Consider the following 20,775-nt stretch of genomic DNA (forward strand, 5'->3'; position numbering starts at 1 on the left):
ACCTGTAGGTTTCAAACAAGCCTGAAGGACTCAGTTAGTTTGATTAGGTGTGTTTAATTAGGGTTGGAACTAAACTGTGCAGAGCTGCGGCCCTTTCGGAACTGAGTTTGACACCTGTGGTTTAGAGAATAAAACCTGTTCCTGACCAGGTTAGGTTCACAAGTGGCCACGGTAACTGACTCCGGGTTAAAGTTACCTCTCTTTTAGAAACAGGCTTGACTTACCCTGCTTTCTCGAGGTTGACAAACCTGCCATTTTGAAACGGAAAACCCAGAGTTTCTCTCATTTCAGGGTTAACATACTCTGAGTTTTCATCTAACCCCCTTTCTGAAACTTGCCCTTAGTGTTGTCCTATTGTTGTTGTTGTTGTTGTTTTAAAGCACCTGACATGCAAGTCTCGTTTTGATAAATAATAACGATGACAGCTAACAGTTCACATACATTCTTGTGATGACAACCTAACACACAAATGTGGAGCTTTGACTAAATGTTTTCTTTTGTTTTTCCTTTCCCTCTCTCCTGATCTCTCTAACGTTTCTTTCTTTCTTTACTTTCTATTCCATCTCTCTTCCTCTCTCTGGTGATCCCCCAGTCTCTCTCTCTCTCTCTCTCTGCGTGTCTCTGGAGGGCTCTGAAGGAAGCAGTGAAGCGCTACAGCGAGCTCCTGTCTGTCACAATCACACATGTTTCCCATTAATGTGACAAACACAGTTGACATCCAATTTCCCCCATGCGCGCCAGCTTCCCGCAAAATGGATGATGAGACTGCAAAACCCCCGTTCATGATAAACAGCGGCGTCCCTCTGCCTCAGGGGAGGAATCCACGCAAGCAGCGCCATCAAACACATGAATGGCATCTCATCTCATACTAAGTGAACGACCAGGGCAGGTGCGAGGAGGAGGAGGAGGGGGGTGAACGGAGACACTCGGTGGCAGTTGTTATTTGCGGGAAACGGACGTGTCTTGCCAATGCAGACACTGGGAGACGCTGCGTTCTGACAGGCCGTTTAACTGTGCCATCATGACCTCTTGTTACGGCTGTAGCAAACAATAGTCCTCAGACTGACTGAACGAATGTCGACTGTGTCAGAACAGAAGAGCTGCCGGTGAAACTCTTTCGGTATTCTAGGATGCCACTGTCAATCTGTAGCACAGCCTCCTCTGTGTCGTCATGACGTCATGACTCTCAGGTGTCCGACAGTCGGACGCAGGTCATTTGCTGCCTTCTGCTGCCATCTAGTGGTGAGTTTAGTACAGCTGCTGTCTTTTCAGGATGCATTATAAACGACAGTAGAACAAATTCTATGTGGCAAGCCCTTTTAACATTTCATCTATCCACCGTGACTACAGCATTTCAAATGATCAATTGCACTTCTTGTTTGTTTAAACAACTGGTCAGACCATTTTGAAAAAAAGGTTATGCTACGAATAATTCACTGAGCTAAATGTGACGTTGTGCTTTATTTTGATTCATTAGAAAAATAATGTTGTGCTTGGCCTTTTAACATAACATTAGTATCACAAACAGTGTAAAAAGTTCTTTTGAGTTCAGTGTGTTTTGTTCTTTCTGATTATTGTCTTTGCATATTTCCTAAAGCACTGTAATATTTAACACATTCGTTGCTGAAAGACATGTTTGGAGTTTGAGTTATTCATGATAAATGTAATTGGAAATTATTATTGTAAAATTGTGCGTATTCTGTAGATAAATATGGTTGTTTTCAGTACAGTACTTTAAAAGATACATTACTTGTTAATAAAATACTATTATTTATTTGAGAGTTTCATGTTCTAATTTATCACGGTGGCGCAGTGGGTAGCATGATCGCCTCACAGCAAGGTCGCTGGTTTGCTTGTTCTCCTCGTGTTTGCGTGGGTTTCTTCCACAGTGCAAAGACATGCGCTATAGGTGAATTGAATAAGCTAAATTGAAAACAAATGCTGTATAAGTTGGCGGTTCATTCTGCTGTGGTGAACCCTGATTAATAAAGGGATTAGCCAGAAAAAAAATGAATGAATGAATGTTCTAATTATTCATTAGTACCTATTTAACAGATACTAGTACCTAACCATTCTTTCTACTTATTTGCTTTCTTATTTTCACTCCCTATTTCAATCATGACAACTATTTTGTTTTTACATGAATAAGTTTGTTTATTTTTTCCATTTACTTTTATGGAGATCTGTCATTGTGAAGTCTACTAACTATATGTAGACTGTTATGTTTTGTTGTTCTTGTTTTGATGTAATGAAAGTTAATTGTGAAAGTTAACTGTGTACTATTTTTTGTTAGATATTAGTACTTTTTAGATATAATTTCCTAATAAATAGATATACAAAAAAATATAAATTCCAATTTTCCCATTTTCATAAATAAATACTATTCACTATTGTAATAAAAACTAGTAAACGTGTAATAAGTATCTAATGAATACTGTTTACAGTATTTTATGAATTATGATCAAATTTGTGATATCAATAGATGCTAAAAATTCCCTTAGTAAACATTTGGCACTAATTAGTAAAAACAAAACAAAAAAATTACAGCACAACTTTATCCAGTGTTCAGATTTTTGTGCTGGCATTATTAAAAATAACATTTTAGAAAACTTGTCATACATAATATAATCAATCAACTGGGGATGTACACCTGATAAAAGTCTTGTCGCTTATCCAAGTTTTATGGGCAACAAATATTAACTTGACTTCTAGTTGATCCTTTGGCATCAGAATCGGTTTATGAAAGGCAAAGTCCTCTAGATTATGCTTATATTGCTATAATGAATTATAATCGTGCTTTTATTTTTAATTATTTAATTAGGACAGCAAGGTTTGACTTTGCTTAAACAAAAAGTCTTGTCACTTAACAGAAATAGTGTACAGAGTAGTATTTAAAGTCATGGTGCATGGTGCACAATTAATATAGGCTAGTGTATGACTCCCATGAGCTTGGAGGTCTGCATCCATACATCTCTGCAATGACTCAAATAACTTATTAATAAAGTCATCTGGAATGGCAAAGAAAGTGTTCTTACAGGACTCCCAGAGTTCATCAAGATTCTTTGGATTCATCTTCAATGCCTCCTCCTCCATTTTACGCCAGACATGCTCATTAATGTTCACCTCTGGTGACTGGGCTGGCCAATCCTGGAGCACCTTGACCTTCTTTGCTTTAAGGAACAATGATGAGGAGGCTAAAGTATGAGAAGGAGCACCATCCTGCTGAAGAATTTGCCTTCTCCTGTGGTTTGTAATGTAATGGGCTGCACAAATGTCTTGATACCTAAGGCTGTCGATGTTTCCTGAATACTGAATGTAACCCCAAATCATTTTTGAAGTCTTCAGCAGTATTATGCAGTATTTGATTGGGATGCAGTTCAACAGATGATCCATCTGAAAAAATCTGCCACTTTTCCAAATGATCAACTAGAAGTCAAGTTATTATTTGTTGCTCTTACAACTGGGATGGACGACCATGATACTACGTTTTTCTTTTTTCTTATTAACCTGCAGTGTCTTTCTATGTTTAAATGTTAAAATGGCTTGCCGTATGAATACAGACACTCAGCAGCACATTGGCCATGAAAAGTCATTAGCATGAAAACTTTTAAGAGACAACACCACCAGGCCTTTTGAGCGAACTGCTGAGCTGCGCGCAAACGAATGTTTGGCATACGAGTACTTTGTTATCTCTCCCAGTGGGAAATCAAACATCTACTTTGAACAACAAAACTTGGGTTTTTCATTATTCTCTGTCTTCGGCACAACCGCTCCAATCGTGCAGATTTTCCTATTAGCATCAGATCAATAGTCTCCTTTAGTTTCCTCTGCGCTACATTCTCGCTCTAAGTGAAACCGTAGTAAATCTGAGTGAAATTAAATTTACTAATTGGTTTCCGAGGGACAAAGGAAACAAAACTAAATTGATTGCTGTAATAAGTCTTTTAGTAAAAGCACTTTCGGTTCAAACTGTGTGGAGGGATTTTACAAAGCAAATTAATTTGTCTTGACTTCCTTTCTGCGTTTGCCTTTTTCTTGCCCATCTTGTTTGATATTCTCTCTGTTCTCTGCACGTGCAGGAGGAGGTTGAATTTCTGTGATGCTCTTTTGGTTCTCATTTCAGTCTTGAGTGTTTGACCTCACCTTTATGAACACGCTGGACCTGGAGGCAGCAGGTATAGAGAATTCATCATTCAGGTGAGGGACAGTTCACATCAGATTAATTGGTTGATTTGATTGTTTCATTGATTTTTATTTATTTATTTATTTATTTATTTATTTATTTATTTATTTATTTATTTATTTATTTATTTATTTATTTAAATGAATTAATTAAAATGAACAGTTTAGTTCTAGATGCTGTCATTCTAAAGTACCAGTAAGTCATTATGTTATGTTTATTATATGAAATCCTATACAGCTGAGGTCAAATTGTTAGCCCCCCTGTTTATGTTTTTCCCAATTTCTGTTTAATGGAGAGATTTTTTTTCCAACACATTTCTAAACATTTCTTATTTCTAATAACTGGTTTATTTTATCTTTGTCACAATGACAGTAAATATTATTTTACCAGATATTTTTCATGACACTTCTATAAAGCTTAAAGTGACATTTAAAGGCTTAACTATAGGTTAATTAGATTAACTAGGCAGGTTAGGGTAATTAGGCATGTTATTGTATATCGATGGTTTGTTAGACTATCAGAAAAAATATAGCTTAAGGGGAAAAATTATTTTGACCGTAAAATGGCTTTTAAAAAATAAAAAAAACTGCTTTTATTCTAAGATATATATAAAAAAATCTTTATGTAAGATTTTTGGGTGAAATATCGCTTTAACACAAGCTAAAAGAGACAATAGAGAAAGTCCCGTCACTGTCACATATATCATTCAATCTTGATCAAACATTATTTATTTATAGTTAACTTTAGTTATAAAGAGTTCATCTTTCCTTTGAACTGTGAATAGATACAAACATTTGCTAACAGATAATAGTGTTCCTATAAGAGCAAGAATCTTAAAAGTTGGTCAAGAGCACCCTCTGGTGATGGGGAGAGATGTTTAAAATCAAATAACTTTATTGGTGACTTTTATTATGAAGCCTTCATTTACAAATGTTTATTAAAAACAATTTATCACATGGCTGCAATTTCATGTTTCTAAAAGCTGGTTTAAACAAAGATAATATATAATCAGATTTTTTTTATACTTTAGGTCATGTGCTCTCAGGTCTTAAGGACTCTCGAGGTCAAAGTAATATGCAAGCTTTTGTTATATATGTTTTTTAATTACGATACAATTATAAATGTTGGTTGAACTTGTGATATAGGAACTAACATAACATAACATGTATTTCTTGTGTTTGTGTTATATGCTCTGTATTACTTTGCTAATTAAGTCTACTACCACACACACACACACACACAGAGAGAGAGAGAGAGAGAGAGAGAGAGATACACAAATGTGTTCCTCAAGAATAATCAGTGCAGTGCAGATTTATGCAGAGTGTAGAAGAAAATACATTTAGCTCACTGGGGGCATCAAGAAAATGTTCACAGACTAATTTATTGTGACATTTTCATTAACTACTGATTTGAGGTAAAATTCCCCTCATCAGGGAGCAGTTTAAGCATTTAATGAGAATGTCCCTCAGAAACGAATGAAAATTGATTTATTTTACATTTTAGAGAAATGTTGAGTTAAACCTATTAAACCTCTTCAAACCTTTTTGTTATTATTTCCAGTTATACTTTATTACAGAATTATATAACAATGTATTTGTAACAGTTTATTTTGTTTAAAATAAACACATTATATTAATAAAATTTTAGTCTACAAGGACTAGGCGTGGGACGATAGCTGTTTTCAAGGTATACCGCATTTAGAAAAATCAAGGTTTTAAAACTGCCAAAAAAATCTACTATCTTCTGCTATCTATATCTATGTGTAAAATTTATTTATGTGTAATAAAAGAAATTATGCATACGTGTAATATACATACATATCGATGCAATCAGAATTATTAGCCCCCTTTGCATTTTTTCTTCTTTTTTAATGTTTACTAAATGATGTTTAACAGAGCATGGAAATTTTAAGCTATATTTTTCTTGATTGTCTATAGAACAAACCATCGTTATACAATAACTTGCCTAATTACCCTAACCTGCCTAGTTAACCTAATTAACCTAGTTAAGCCTTTAAATGTCACTTTAAGCTGTATGGAAGTGTCTTGAAAAATATCTAATAAAATATTATTTACTGTCATCATGGCAAAGATAAAATAAATCAGTTATTAGAAATAAGTTATTAAAACTAATATGTTTAGAAATGTGTTAAAAAAAATCTTCTCTCTGTTGATTAGAAATTGGGGAAAAATAAACAAGCAGTCTAATAATTCAAGAGGGCCAATACTTCAACTATATATATATAGTCTAGGACAACAGTATCTCAGATATATTCAAAGATCCCGTTTTAAGTTTTAAGAAATCTGTGTTTTTTAAACTAATGAAGACAGCAGAAGTGCATAATTTTTTTTTTATTATTTAGCCTGAGATGTTTGCTGTTCCAAAATATTTTAGATGTTTCTCAGAATAAAATATATTGGCTGTATCAGAAATCACCTACTATTCAGTGTGCATTTGAATTTGAATTTAGTACTCGACCAATGGAAAGTACATTCTATACAGTATATGAATGTGAGTAGTATTAATAAAGCTCGGACAGACTACATCTATCAATTTGTCATGATCACATGACACACTAGCTTCACTTCCATTGATGAATTCTCTCACGGTGCATCATGGGATCACATAGCATCCATCTGATGTGCACTTCAGAATGTCGCCGGAGCTAGTAGATCAGGTACTTCTCGCATACTGTTTTTCGATTTCTATGAATTTGGGCATACTCAGCTTGCATACTGTATCCTGCGTACTATATAGTATGGAAGTATGCGATTTCAGACACAGCCATTGTGTTCAAAGTGGGAAAATAGTTATTGATTTTTACCCAGACATTTAAAAAGAATATGTTTTAGAGCAGTAATCACAAAACCGTGATATTTTTATCCAAGGTTATTACAGTTAGAATCTTATATCGGCCCATGTCTAACAAGGATTAAAACTTTCTTGTGTTTTTTGGGGGGCCTTTTTTAATTAATATATACAGCACTCAGCATAAATGAGTACACCCCAATTAGATAATAAACATTTATATCCATTTCTTGGTGAATATATTCAAAGTATTTTGATTCAAATGTGAAAAACTGATTTATTTAACAGTTATATTTATTAAAATAATAGTATGGTCACAAAATATGTTTAGAAATATTGCAAAAAAAATGTATTTAATATATTCCCTAACAAATAAATTCAGATGGTCTAATTTTTGGTATGTTATCATTAATTGTTTTGTTGGAGCTCCATACTTGGCTTCAATACTTACTAATCTAATGTACATGCACAAAAATATAATATTGTATAGCATCCTATAGAAAATATCAATTTAAAAAATAGATTTGTGAGTGGTGTACTCATTTATACACCATGGCACTGTATATAGAGAGCTACAGTATAATAAGGTAACCAGCTGAAGCCCTTGTAAGAAAAGTTGTTCTGTTTTTATGTATTATGTTTATTTTCTTTAATCCCAATACTTGAACTTGAGATTACTTGAGAAATATGCAACAATCGCAAAGATAAAAAAGTTATTTTCATTTATTTTCTGAAAATAAATTCTTTCTATAATAAAACAAATATTAAGATCCCATATTAAGAGACCCATACCTAATAAAACCATTAAAAAAAATAGAAGTTTCAAGTGGTCTCTTATTTCTTCCTTTGCTGTATCTAATGTGTAGTGTGTGCATTTATATAAACTTATATTTAAACTTATATCAGTATCAGTTTAAATGCTGTAGGCTCATTTATTTAAAATAAATCTTTAAAAATAAATAATATAATATATATCAAAAATTTTGGCCTTCTTTTGAATGCTGTGGTTGCTCATTTGTCCTGTGTGGTTGGCAAAAGTGACTTCATGTACCACATCTCTCCGTGTGAAGTGGAAACATATATACAGAATATAAATATTTTATACATTATATACATTTTATATATTATATACATGATATAAATATTTATCAAGCATTTATCAAGCACTATTGACAAACCTATAGGAATTACATAACTATAAATTCTCCACCTTTAAAAGCAGCCCCACCTCTAGATGATTTAGACCACATTAGAAAGAACATGCTGAAAAATTAATGACAGTGCTTGAGCATAAATAAATTCTCACATCCCGTATGATTTATCCATTAACCTTCATTGTTAATAACCAAGACATTTTTCTTTCCTCTCCACCCACCCATTTTTGAGGTGTGGTTCAAAATGTTGTTCTGTGGTGATCCACATGCCACATATGCTGTCAATTAAACTTTCACTGATCATATAAATAAATCAACATGTTGAAGTGGCTGATGCAAAGATTTTAAAGGAATATTTTTTGCGTAGTTTCTGAATTTTGCATTTTTAGGACAGTATTTCTGTATTCATGCAAGTCGGGTTTGGAACAACATGAGGGTTATTATATTATGGTTAAAGATAACCAGACTTTTGTTTTGGCTTAAAAATCTCTGTGTTCATTTTCAGTCTTTTTAGTCTTTGTTTTATTAAAATAATTTCACAAATAATATACACTCACTGGCCAAACATAACCCAATCACATATCAAATGTTGAAGTCAGAATTATTAGGCCCTTGTATATTTTTCTCTAATTTCTGTTTAACGAAAAGATTTTTTACACATTTCTAAAGATAATAGTTTTAATAACTCATTTCTAATACCTGATTTCGTTTATTATACTTTTATATAATATTTTTTTTGTCAATGGGGTGGCTCAGTGCTGTCACCTCACAGCAAGAAGATTGCTGGTTCGAGCTTTGGCTGGATCAGTTGACGTTTCTGTGTGGAGTTTGCATGTTCTCCCTGCGTTTGCGTGGGTTTCCTCCTGGTGCTCCGGTTTCCCCCACAGTCCAAAGACATGCGGTACAGGTGAATTGGGTAGCCTAAATTGCCCTTAGTGTATGAATGTGAATGAGAGTATATGGATGATTCCCAGAGATGGATTGCAGCTGGAAGGGCATCCGCTGCATAAAACATATGCTGGATAAATTAGCGGTTCAATCCACTGTGGCAACCCCAGATTAATAAAGGGACTAAGCCGAAAAGAAAATGAATGAATGAATAAATAATACTATTTTTATATTTTTCACTAGTATTAAGCTTAAACAATTACATGTAAATGCTTAACTTTGTTAATTAGGCAAGACATTGTTTGTGAGACAATAATATAATATACAGTTAAGGTCAGAATTATTAGCCCACTTTGATTTTTTTTCTTCTTTTTAAAATATTTTCCAAATGATGTTTTACAGAGCAAGGAAATTTTCACAGTATGTCTGATAATATTTTTTCTTCTGGAAAAAAGTATTTTTTGTTTCATTTTGGCAAGAATAAAAGCAGTTTTTAATGTTTTAAACACCATTTAAAGGTCAAAAGTATTAGCCCTTTTAAGATATATTTTTTTCTTAACTTTCTACAGAACAAACCATCGTTATACATTAACTTGCCTAATAACCCTAACCTGCCTAGTTAACCTAATTAACCTAGTTAAACCTTTAGATGTCACTTTAAGCTGTAAAAAAGTGTCTTGAAAAATATCTTGTCAAATATTATGTACTGTCATCATTGCAAAGATAAAATAAATCAGTTATTAGAAATGGGTTATTAAAACTAATATGTTTAGAAATGTGTTGGAGAAATCCTCTCTCTGGGGAAATTGGGGAAAAAATAAACAAATGTTCTAAAAATTAATATTTTAATTTTAATATAAAAAATTAATAATATGTATATATATATATATATATATATATATATATATATATATATATATATATATATATATATATATATATATATATATATATATATATATATATATATATAGGGGGGCTAATAATATTGACCTTAAATTTTTTTTAACTGCTTTACTTGTAACTGAAATAAAACAAATAAAAGAATATTATAGGAAACTGTGAAAATGTCATTGCTATGTTGGACGTCATTTAGAAAATATTTGAAAAAGCAAAACAAATTCACAGGAGGGCTAATAATTCTGACTTCAACTGTACGTTGTGAAGCGAACAACCTAGGCTCATTCTGAAAACGTATCGCTAAATTCATTTCTGGAGAGTGCCAAATAAGTCCAAGGAGGTATGTTTTTGTTATCGTGAATCCACCAGGCCGATGTGTATGCTTTTTCAAATTTTGCCATTTGCGCCTGCTGCTTTCACATAAATCCGCCAATGTCAACTGACTGACTGACCGATCAACTGACCTACCCTCTTCCTTCCCTAAATCCAAGCGATAGTGTTTTCAAAAGCACCGATTTACCCACCCACCCACTTTCCTAAACCCAACCAACAAAGTTTTCAAAAGCAATCAAGAAATAAAGCCTTCTGATTTTTACCATGTTTTTAGATCTTACCACATTCTCATCCTGTGATTCACTTGTTTTTTTACGATTTTTTGGCTTTTTTTTTGGCTTTTGTTTTTGTCTTATCTGCTTTCTGAAACCATTCTTCCACTCAAACCCCATCATAACGGTCAACTCCGCTCCAGGTCACACGTTTGCTGGTGTACGTTGCAAGCAGCCATACGTACAGTAGCTCTGGCTACATAATTAGTGAAATGTACAGTATATAGGACTACATTTTCATAATTAACCTGTGCTTAAAAGCATCAAAATCCTAAACGCATCAGAAATTGGTGAACATGGCATGATTGTTAAAGCAATACAGGCTGGTCTTAGTATTCTAGAAAATGCTAATCTACTTAGGGTTTTACACAATGCCATCTCTATAGGTCTTCCAGTGAATGATCCAGAAAAAAAGGAATGCACTTGTCTCTCAGCAGGATAATGCTCCATGTACTCAAAGCAAACTGGTTTCTTAAACATAACAATGAGTTTCAGTTGACTCAAATTGCCTTCACTGTCATCAGATCATCTCAATCCTAAGGTATGTGGTGGAACAAGATTTTCATCATGGATTTGCAGCCAACAAATCTCCAGTAGCTGTGAGATGCCATCACGTAAACATGGATCAAATCCAGCATCTTATCAAATCTATGCAAAGAAGAATTAAGTACTGTAAGTCCTGAAGACAGAGGAAGTGCAGCATTACAGCCAGCGTGTTTAGTAGTAGTATGATTAGTACTTTATCGGTTATATCTATTAAGGTAATCCCATGCAGGGAGGCTCCCTTTTTTTTTTTTTAAATCACCACTGGAGGTCACTAATGCATGCATTATTAAACTAGTTCAACTCATTGAGAGGACAGGAGAAATCTTCCTTTACTAAGCCTACTATTGGAGTTCTGAAAAACGGACTACCTATTCAAAAGGTATGGCAGAATAAAGAGCACACAGAAAAACAAATATATATAGTTTCATAAATTTATTTTCACCATTTAACACTTAACATGACATACAAAGACTTATATCAAGCATCAATGATATGAATAAGTATAAAAACACTGAAGTATGTGAGAGGAGTGTTTCGTCACAACAGTCCTTCAATTAGTTCTTCATTTCTGAAGCATAAAGAGATGACTTGGTCTTGGTCAACATGCACTTTCACTGAATGGAAAAAACCCACAAGTGCCAACGTTATACTTTATGTTGCACAGAAAGTCAAACTGAAACAACACTAGGTTGAGTCAAAGAGAACTTATTTTTAGCTGACCCATGCCTTTTAATATAGGAGTGTACTAAACACCTTATCAAACAATCTGCTTAATGCAGAAGTTTATAAGAGTTAAATATTCCTCAGAAGCAGCTGCCATACAAGCATATGCTATTATAAAATGTGTTAATACCACAAACAAGCAATGCTGAACATCGTTTAATAAATCCCCAAAGATCAAATATAAAACACTGCTCATATACACATGATAAGAAATTACAAGACATGGCTTGAAATTTAAGAACGAAAGTCTTGTTGTGCTATGCATTACATGTCAAGCACACATATACAACAGATATCAGCAGTACATGACATGTATATATATATATATATATATATATATATATATATATATATATATATATATATATATATATATACAGTTGAAGTCAGAATTAATAGCCCCCCTGAATTATTAGCTCCTTTTATTATTTTTTTTCCCCCAATTTTTGTTTAATGGAGAGAACACATTTAAAAAACATACTAGTTTTAATAACTCATTTCTAATAACTGATTTATTTTATCTTTGCCATGATGACAGTAAATATTATTTTACTAGATATATTTCAAGACACTTCCATACAGCTTAAAGTGACATTTAAAGGCTTAACTAGGTTAATTAGGTTAACTTAGCAGGTTAGGGTAATTAGGCAAGTTATTGTATAACGATGGTTTGTTCTGTAGACTCTAAAAATATATATATATATATATATATATATATATATATATATATATATATATATATATATATATATATATATATATATATATATATATATTTATATACAACTTAAAGGGGCTAATTATCTTGACCTTAAAATGAGTTTTAAACATTTTTAAAACTGCTTTTATTCTAGCCGAAATAAAACAAATTAGACTTTCTCCAGAAGAAAAAAATATTATTAGACATACTGTGAAAAATTCCCTGCTCTGTTAAACGTCATTTGGAAGATATTTAAAAGATAAAATAAAATTCAAAAGGGGGCTAATAATTCTGACTTTAACTGTATATCACATCCGGTTTAATAAATAACTTCACAGCACTATAAAATGCCAGTTGATAAAATGATCTTCAGCAGTTCACAGATGCAACATTTCAAACTTCTTTTGTGAAAAGAAAAAAAAAAAAAAAAATATATATATATATATATATATATATATATATATATATATATATATATATATATATTTTTTTTTTTTTTTTTTTTTTATTTCATAGTTATTTCATTATAGAACGAAATGTTTAATAGGGTATCGTGAACTAATGTTGAACAAATGTTTTACAGCATTGTTTGAGTTAAATGTTATAAATAAACTACAGTTCATTGTTGATTCATCTTAGTTCATACTGTGTTCGCTGATTTAAACACCTTGATATATAAAAATGTAAAAGTATACAGAATGTGGAAATTAAAAACCAACCTAGATCAATGCTGTAAATTGTTTGTGATTGGTTGTTTATAATAACGATAACAAATTAGACCAACTAATGTTGTAAATTTAAATCTCACTAAAACAAGTACTGGGCAGTTTACTGGTCATTGTTAAAGGTCTAGGTGCACATTTCAAGGGTATGTGCATGAGTTCCTCATTTCGGAGAATTGCAAAAGAACAAATTTCCTGTGTGGAAATCTATTTAGGACAAAATCTAACACACAGAAATTCTCCTCGCAGATTTACTTCACTAAAAGAAAGGCAGTACAATAAATATTTGTTGTCACAGTGGCATGAGGCACAAATCAAACGACCTCTTCTTTTATAAAGTGCAATTCATATGACAAATAATCCAGACTCCAAAGTAACATCAATATCCTCCTACGTGATGGATAGTGAAGCTATTTGACAGGAAATAGACTACATCAGCACTAAAATAACCAATGACAGCTATCTTCTTATCACCTCTAGCTTTCTTCAGGTCAACCACCAACATCCTTTTTAATCACATGTGCCTTATTCTTACTCAAGCATGTCTTCTGATAACATCATGTTTTCAATATTCTTATGGCAATAATAAACACCACAACATATTTGTGGAGAATACAAATCCTTTAACACATAGCACATTTTTCTACCCGTTTAGATATTAAGATCAATTTCACCAAGACTAGTGCAGACAAGTTTGTGGCATTGTTTTACCATCACACATTCACCCTTATGTTGTTCTAAGCCTATATGACTGTCATTATTCGGTGGAACTGATAGTAATGTTAGTAATATTGTTATACAACTAATATTGTTATACAAGTTTGTAATGTCATTAAAATGATGTTAGACAGTAAATGATGAAACACTTTTATTTTTGGGTCAAGTATCAGAATCAACTCTGGTAAGAGTTTAATAGTTCATTATATAAATTATGTACATCTTAAATAATTATGCTTAAAATTATTAGACGTTTAAATGAGTTGTTAAGACACATCATACATCATAACTCAACTCTTGTGATTGGCAGTTACTAGAATGCATTGACATTGGTTTGTAAAGATTTACATGCAGCTTTAGTGCAGGGTGTCTGCAGGGTCTTAAAAATATTAAAAGTTGATAAGTTAATTTAGAGGCCCTTAAAAAGTGTTTAAAAGTCTTAAATGCTATTTTACAAGGTATTACATTTTGCATTAGCATGCTAAAGCTTGCCTGAATTTAATCTGGGAGTATTGGAATGTTGTGTAGCTTATGAAATCGATCAAGTCCTGCTAGATTTGACTTCACACTGCTTTGTTTTCTGCAGTAAGCAGGCCAACACTATAATTCCTGCAGCTTTTTTTAATCAGTATATGAATAACGTTTTAATTTAAAATTTGTTTCTTACAGTCAGCATTTAGTAAATATGCTGTAAATTAAAATGTGGCCAATGTTACTGGTTAAAACCTAATGTGGTGATGAGGTCTTCAATTGTATTAAAAGTCTTTAAAAACCTCTTCAATGTATTGAATTTTCCTCTCTGATCTCAGTATATAGCCTGTAGAGGACATTCAAAAAACCCACAAGAGCATGTTCACTTACTTTTATGATGTATGGATGCCCATTTTGAAGCAAAGCTGGAAAAAATCAGGAATTTACTATAACTTAGTTTGTGTTCTCCTAAAATAAGTAAGGCGAATAGATTGACGTATGACTTTCACTTTTGGGTGAAATTCCACTGAAACTACAAACAGTCTGAACAGGACTCTGACCAAGTGTTTCCAAAGTCATTGCACTCAAACAGCCATCTCTGAAACACCTCTCGGCAGTATGCTCAAGCATTCTGTTTGAATGGGGAAACATCAAATTCTCCAAAACTGCTTGTCAAGCTTATGATTACATTTCATATTAGGAATCACAAGTAAAATTAAACAACAACTGTCTCTTTAGTTTTTTTCTAAACATCCAAATCAAACAAAATCTGCAGAAACTCATGTCTGGTTCGAGCCCCTCCCCCGGAGACTAGTCAGTCTATAGTGATCAATAATTGGCTCCTGTACTAGAAGGCGGGCTTTTTTCGCCATATAGTGATCGATGATTGGCTCCTGTACTAGAAGGCGGGCTTTATTCGCCCCATTGACCACTAGACTTTTCCCCATTAAAAAAGATACGAGTGACATACCTTGTGTATTCTATAGTCTTTGGTATTTCCCAGCTATGCTTTCTCTTCATCTACAGCATTGACAATGCTCTGATGTCTACTCTTCAGTGATATACCTGTGCTTAACGTGTAACGGGAGCAGTTTTTCCTATTCTTCATCTTTGTGAAATGATTTTCGAGGTACTTGCGAAATTTTGTGGTAGCGAAGCAATACACCAATGGGTCTAGGAGACAGTTGATCCCCATAAGCATGAGGGTGATCTGATGGGCATCGTTTAAGGTTTGGTGAGTCCATGTGGACCAATACTTCTTCAGTTGCAGCACTGACAAAACCCAGGGACCTTGCACCACATGATGGGGTAGGAAACAGATTACAAACACGCCAATGACGGCACACAACATCCTCAAAGCTCTTCGTTTGGTCCCGCCAGGACGTCGTCCTGTGCTGGCTCGAGGCTGACTGATGGGTTGAGACAGAAGAGCTCGAGCGATGGAGATGTTGCAGATAATCACCATTAAGAAAACAAGGAAGAACAAGCCAATAATGCTGAAGTGAGTGATGACCAATACGTTTTTTGTATTTTCATCTGTGTAGTGGTAACCCTCAAAACAGCGTTGCATGGACCTGTTCATTCTTTGTTCCTTCTGAATTCCCTCTTTAGTAAGTTGAGGAATCGATGCTGAAAGGATGAAAGCCCAGATGAGCACTGAGATGATCGCTCCACGTTTCCAGCAGTCAGAAGAGGCTGCCTTTAGGGGTTTGGTAACAGCCCAGTAACGGTTAATGCTGATGACAGTGAGGAATAGAATAGAGCCATAGGTGTTAATAAAGAAAAATGTGCCTGTGATACGACAGAAGGCTTCTGTGGATCTCCAGTGACCTTCATGCATGTAGTAGTCAATCCAGAACGGTAGAGCAGACACAAACAACAGGTCTGCGACAGTCAAGTTGGTCATGTAGATCCGAATCTCATTCATGGCTTTAGACTCCCGCATGCGGTGAAGCACATAGAGAGCATAGCAGTTGGCTATCAACCCCAGGATGAAGACCACACCATAGAAAATGGGAAAGAGAGTGTAACGGAACCTTGAATCGATGATTTCAGTGTCGTTGGTATTTTCGGTCCATTTAGTAGACGACATGTTTTCCATCCTGGCTATCTGCAAAGAAAGCAGACTGACAAAACAACATACAATTACATTAGATTTCACCCAATATTTTCGATGTCATTCATTCATTCATTTTCTTTTCGGCTTAGTCCCTTTATTAATCCAGGGACGCCACAGCGGAATAAACCGCCAACTTATCCAGCACATTTTTTTACGCAGCGGATGCCCTTCCAGCCGCAACCCATCTCTGGGAAACATCCACACACACATTCACACACACACTCATACACTACGGACAATTTAGCCGACCCAATTCACCTGTACTGCATGTCTTTGGACTGTGGGGGAAATCTAGACCAACCGGAGGTAAGCCATGTAAACACAGGGAGAACATGCAAACTCCACACAGAAATGCCAACTAGGCCAAGGATCGAACCAGCGACCTTCTTGCTGTGAGGCGACAGCACTACCTACTGCTTGGCCCATATTTTCGATGTGTTTATTTAAAAAAATAAAACAATATTATCTGATCATTGATTGAAATCTAGTGCTGCTAACCAGTATATACTTGAGGTAAATCAGAATGCAGGTTTCGTTGTCAATAACATTCCCGTTGATTGAAATCAGAAGTGTGCTAGGTAGAAAATATGGGAATATGCTTCTTTATATAAACAAATAAATAGACAACACATTAAATCAGTAACCTGAAAGAAATATAACTGTAATATCAATTATTGCTAAACTTGCTTATTTTATGTACTCGATTTTATGATGTCTTATGATTCAGATCAGAACATGCAGAAAATCAGGAGAGGAGTCTTTTTTTAGCAGAAACTACAAATATGGCCATGTTTCTGCAAAAGAATTGCTGAACTGTTTTTTTTTTTTGGTAGTATACTTAGATTACTGTTTGCTGTTATTTGAGTCTGAGTTAGATTAGTATGGTAACTGGTATTTAGTGTTAAGTTACTGTAGTAAGATTAGGTGGCATAAGTTTTACTGTTAATTTATAATGAAAATTTATAATTTTGTTTTTTAGATATAATTTTGTATTTACTTACAATTTAAACTTGTAATGTATTAATGAAATTAATTCTTTCTTTAATAAAAATGCCATATTTAATGTCATCAACCAGCAGGCACACAACATCATAAGATGCTGTAATATTAAGTTAGATTTAGGTCATGACGTCAGGTTAAGGCTGTGCAATTAATCGAAATCACAAACGGGATTTGAAACATTGCGATTAGATAATCTCAAGAGGCTGAGACATGAAATATATTTGTATTATTTATTTCCCCTGCCCAGAGCAAATGCATGACTGCCATCTGTGTGATAGTCTTACTAGCCAATTGAGTAATGAGTGTTTTGCTAATTAGTCCACTGAAAGTATTGCCAGTGACATAATCTAGCAGCAAGCAACAGCAAAGTACAATTTCGAAGTTGTTTCAGCCATGTTCTGTCATAAGTGTTCTGTATTTTTATAAGCTATATCTCCCTTATTTGAGTTCAACTTGCTAACAGAAATAAAATGTCATTTTTTTTTATTTGTGTTCCATTTGTGTATCAATTCCTGTTTTAACTAACACTCACTTAATTTTAGCAGTAAGAAGCTATGACACAGATTGCAAAATTCAATGTGTAGCCAGTGTAAGGACATTTTTTATTTTGACGTCCAATAATGGCGTTACGTTGATATTTGGTTGATTTTAGGTTGTGTTGGAAAGTGACCAAAATCCAATGTCTGATAGATGTCATGGTGGTAACGTCCACACAATGTCAAAATGTAACATGATAAGATATTGATATTTGGTTGATTTCAGGTTAGACATTGGACATTGACGTCGGCCTGACGTTGGATTCTGACGTCAACTCGATTTCCAAAAAAAAATCTAACATCCCTATGACATTAGGGTACAAGGTCAATATGCCGTCATGTTGATGTCCTCTGCCTGCAGGGCCAGTTATCATTTGGCAGGCCAGGTACCATTTTAAAAGTATAAACACTTTTAAAAGCAGTAAATGTTTTCATAGTGTCACAGAACCATAATATGGACTCTTTCTGTTTAGATGAAATGTTTGAGGGGTATTTGCAGTTCATGTTTGCATTGAACAATAGCATAAACACACAGTCTAGAGATGTATTTCCTGCAAGTTAAACTTATTTCCTCAACCTCGTTTTCATAATGTGTGAGATGCTGCAAAATACTGTTAATTAATTACAGAATTTACAACCAATCACATGTGTTTTTACCCACTTAAACAAGCATTTACACTGAGAGATTAAACAGTAAAAACATTACCAATGATGATATTTACATGACATGCACTGTATGCTTCCTATACTTTTACTATACTATAAGTGCAATTGACTTCACATTACACAGAGATAGATGAAAAAAAAATCACACGTCACTTTCATGAAATGTGGGAGAAAAGCAACATCTGTTTTCTCTGGCGCACAGCGAGAACAGATATGCATTCTTTTTTCTTATCGTTACATTTACTGAAAGCTACAGCATTTGGGTTTTTGTATCATTGCATATTTATCTGCAATCTCCTATAAGCAGGAAGTGAATCAGTGAAGCTGCATTTTATGTAAACCACGACCCTATGCTACATCAGTAGTTTCAAAGGACTTATGTCAGATTACCATCACACTTCTTATGCAAAATTCTTGAAACAGATTTTCTAGTTGCATTCATTTATTTGTGCATGTGTTTCTTATTCTTTTAATACACATACAGACAGCAAATTCTTGACTTTAATTTTTTTTGGTTTCTATCACCACCAATGATATTAACTGGACATTATTTATCAATTATTTAGCAACCGAAAAGTATTATGAGAACCCAAACACTACTGAGTAGAATGGGGGAAAACTTGATATTGCATATATACTTTTAAACACGTCGCATATTTAAAATTTATATAGCATCGTCGTCGTGGCATCATTATACAGTAGACTTTCTGTCTGAAATGCTATTTGTGGTTTTATTAACTTTTTACTAAGCAAAAAAAATATTATTATACTTTAATTTTGTTAACAGGACAGAATTCACAGACACAGCACCTGTTACACCTAGCTCCGGGTTCCCCTAAAATATAGTTTTCAGCACCACATATGTGCCATTATTGCTTATTTGCATTGCAACATCCGCACTGTTCTGACGACATGCTTTCCATTTAGGTATTTCATCCCACGAGGTATCTTTATTGCCTATGAAACATACAGTGGGCTTTTCCGGCATTACATGTTCCTCGTTTACATCGTGGGAATTTTGTTGTCTTACACCAATAAACGTGTTTCGCAATACGCAAAGCAGAACAATGATCGTTAACGTATTGTAGTTGTAATGAAGCACCAACAAACTCTTGAGATAAAAAAAAAATACATGTAGGACTATGACAGTTCGACTCGCTTTTTCTGAGTCGTATAATATCTGAACAAAATTTTGACTAAGCAAGACGATAAGACGAAGTAAACACGAGTAGCCTATATACTGTGAGAGATATCATCTAACGTTAGTATGTCACTTAAGAAGCGAGCGGTTTTTGTCACTTCATCGCCCACAGTACAGACACGGTGTAAGTAGCTTTTTTTATTTGAGAATGAGCATAAAGTTACATTTATCCTTTGACCTACCTTATAAATGCCAGTGAGTGAAGGTGCTGCTCGCGCTGCTCTTTTAGAAACTTTCAACTCTTCGTCGTATCTCAAACGCAGTTACACCTCTTTCTTTCAAGCCTTCAGCTCTCTCTCTCTCTCTCTCTCTCTCTCTCTCTCTCTCTCTCTCTCTCTCTCTCTCTCTCTCTCTCTCTCTCTCTCTCTCTCTCTCTCTCTCTTTCTCTAGATGTAGCCAAGAAAATTAAACTAAATAAGCAATAAAATAAAATAATAAGTGTGAGAAAGTGTCATTTGGTGTGCCATAGCAAAAAAAAAATAAATAAAAAAAAAAATAAAAATAACTCATAATAATGTACAAATATCATAAGAACGATTTATCTTTATTGTTGGACACTTCTTAATATAGTGATATTTATTGTATATGAAAATACATAATAATTTTCATCTTTTTAAATAATTTTCTTTTTTATCAACATTTTAATAACCATGTGTCACAACAAAATGTAACAATTAGTGGTTCCAAAAAAAGTAATATTTTATTAAGAAAAAAATAGGGGACAGGGGGAGTCATAGTGGCGCAGTGGGTAGCATGATTGCCTCACAGCAAGAAAGTTGCTGCAGTGTCTCTTTCCCCCACAGTTCAAAGACATGTGCTATAGGTGAATCGAAT

The 20,775-nt window shown here is 33.9% G+C and overlaps 2 protein-coding genes across 7 annotated transcripts in view; one reads left to right on the plus strand and one right to left on the minus strand.

Annotated features, from left to right (window-relative positions):
• The window catches only part of LOC141378579 (uncharacterized), a 171,061-nt gene that overhangs the window by 130,439 nt on the left and 19,847 nt on the right, over nucleotides 1-20,775 (plus strand). For 2 of the 6 annotated variants that reach the window (XR_015513440.1, XR_015513439.1), the window contains 3 exons: nucleotides 4,124-4,197; nucleotides 15,798-15,918; nucleotides 16,029-18,024. The gene's annotated coding sequence lies outside the window, so the exon portion shown is untranslated. Of the gene's footprint in view, nucleotides 1-592; nucleotides 2,001-4,079; nucleotides 4,198-15,797; nucleotides 15,919-16,028; nucleotides 18,025-20,775 lie in introns of those variants that run through there. The other 4 variants (XR_015513442.1, XR_015513441.1, XR_015513448.1 and 1 more) reach the window with 4 other exon arrangements.
• On the minus strand, nucleotides 12,993-20,206 carry ptafr (platelet-activating factor receptor). Its single transcript, XM_087290631.1, has 2 exons — nucleotides 20,124-20,206; nucleotides 12,993-16,543 (listed from the first exon to the last, which is right to left on the minus strand). Exon 2 carries the CDS (start codon nucleotides 16,516-16,518, stop codon nucleotides 15,421-15,423), a length of 1,098 nt encoding a protein of 365 aa, XP_087146757.1. The 5' UTR covers nucleotides 16,519-16,543; nucleotides 20,124-20,206; the 3' UTR covers nucleotides 12,993-15,420.

This window comes from Danio rerio, chromosome 17 (genome assembly GCF_052040795.2).
Source record: "Danio rerio strain M-AB ecotype USA chromosome 17, GRCz13ab, whole genome shotgun sequence".
Classification (NCBI taxonomy): Eukaryota; Metazoa; Chordata; class Actinopteri; order Cypriniformes; family Danionidae; genus Danio; species Danio rerio.

Coding starts and splice junctions, on each gene's coding strand:
- ptafr (XM_087290631.1), bottom strand. CDS start 16,518: ATGGAAAACATGTCGTCTACTAAATGGACCGAAAATACCAACGACACT.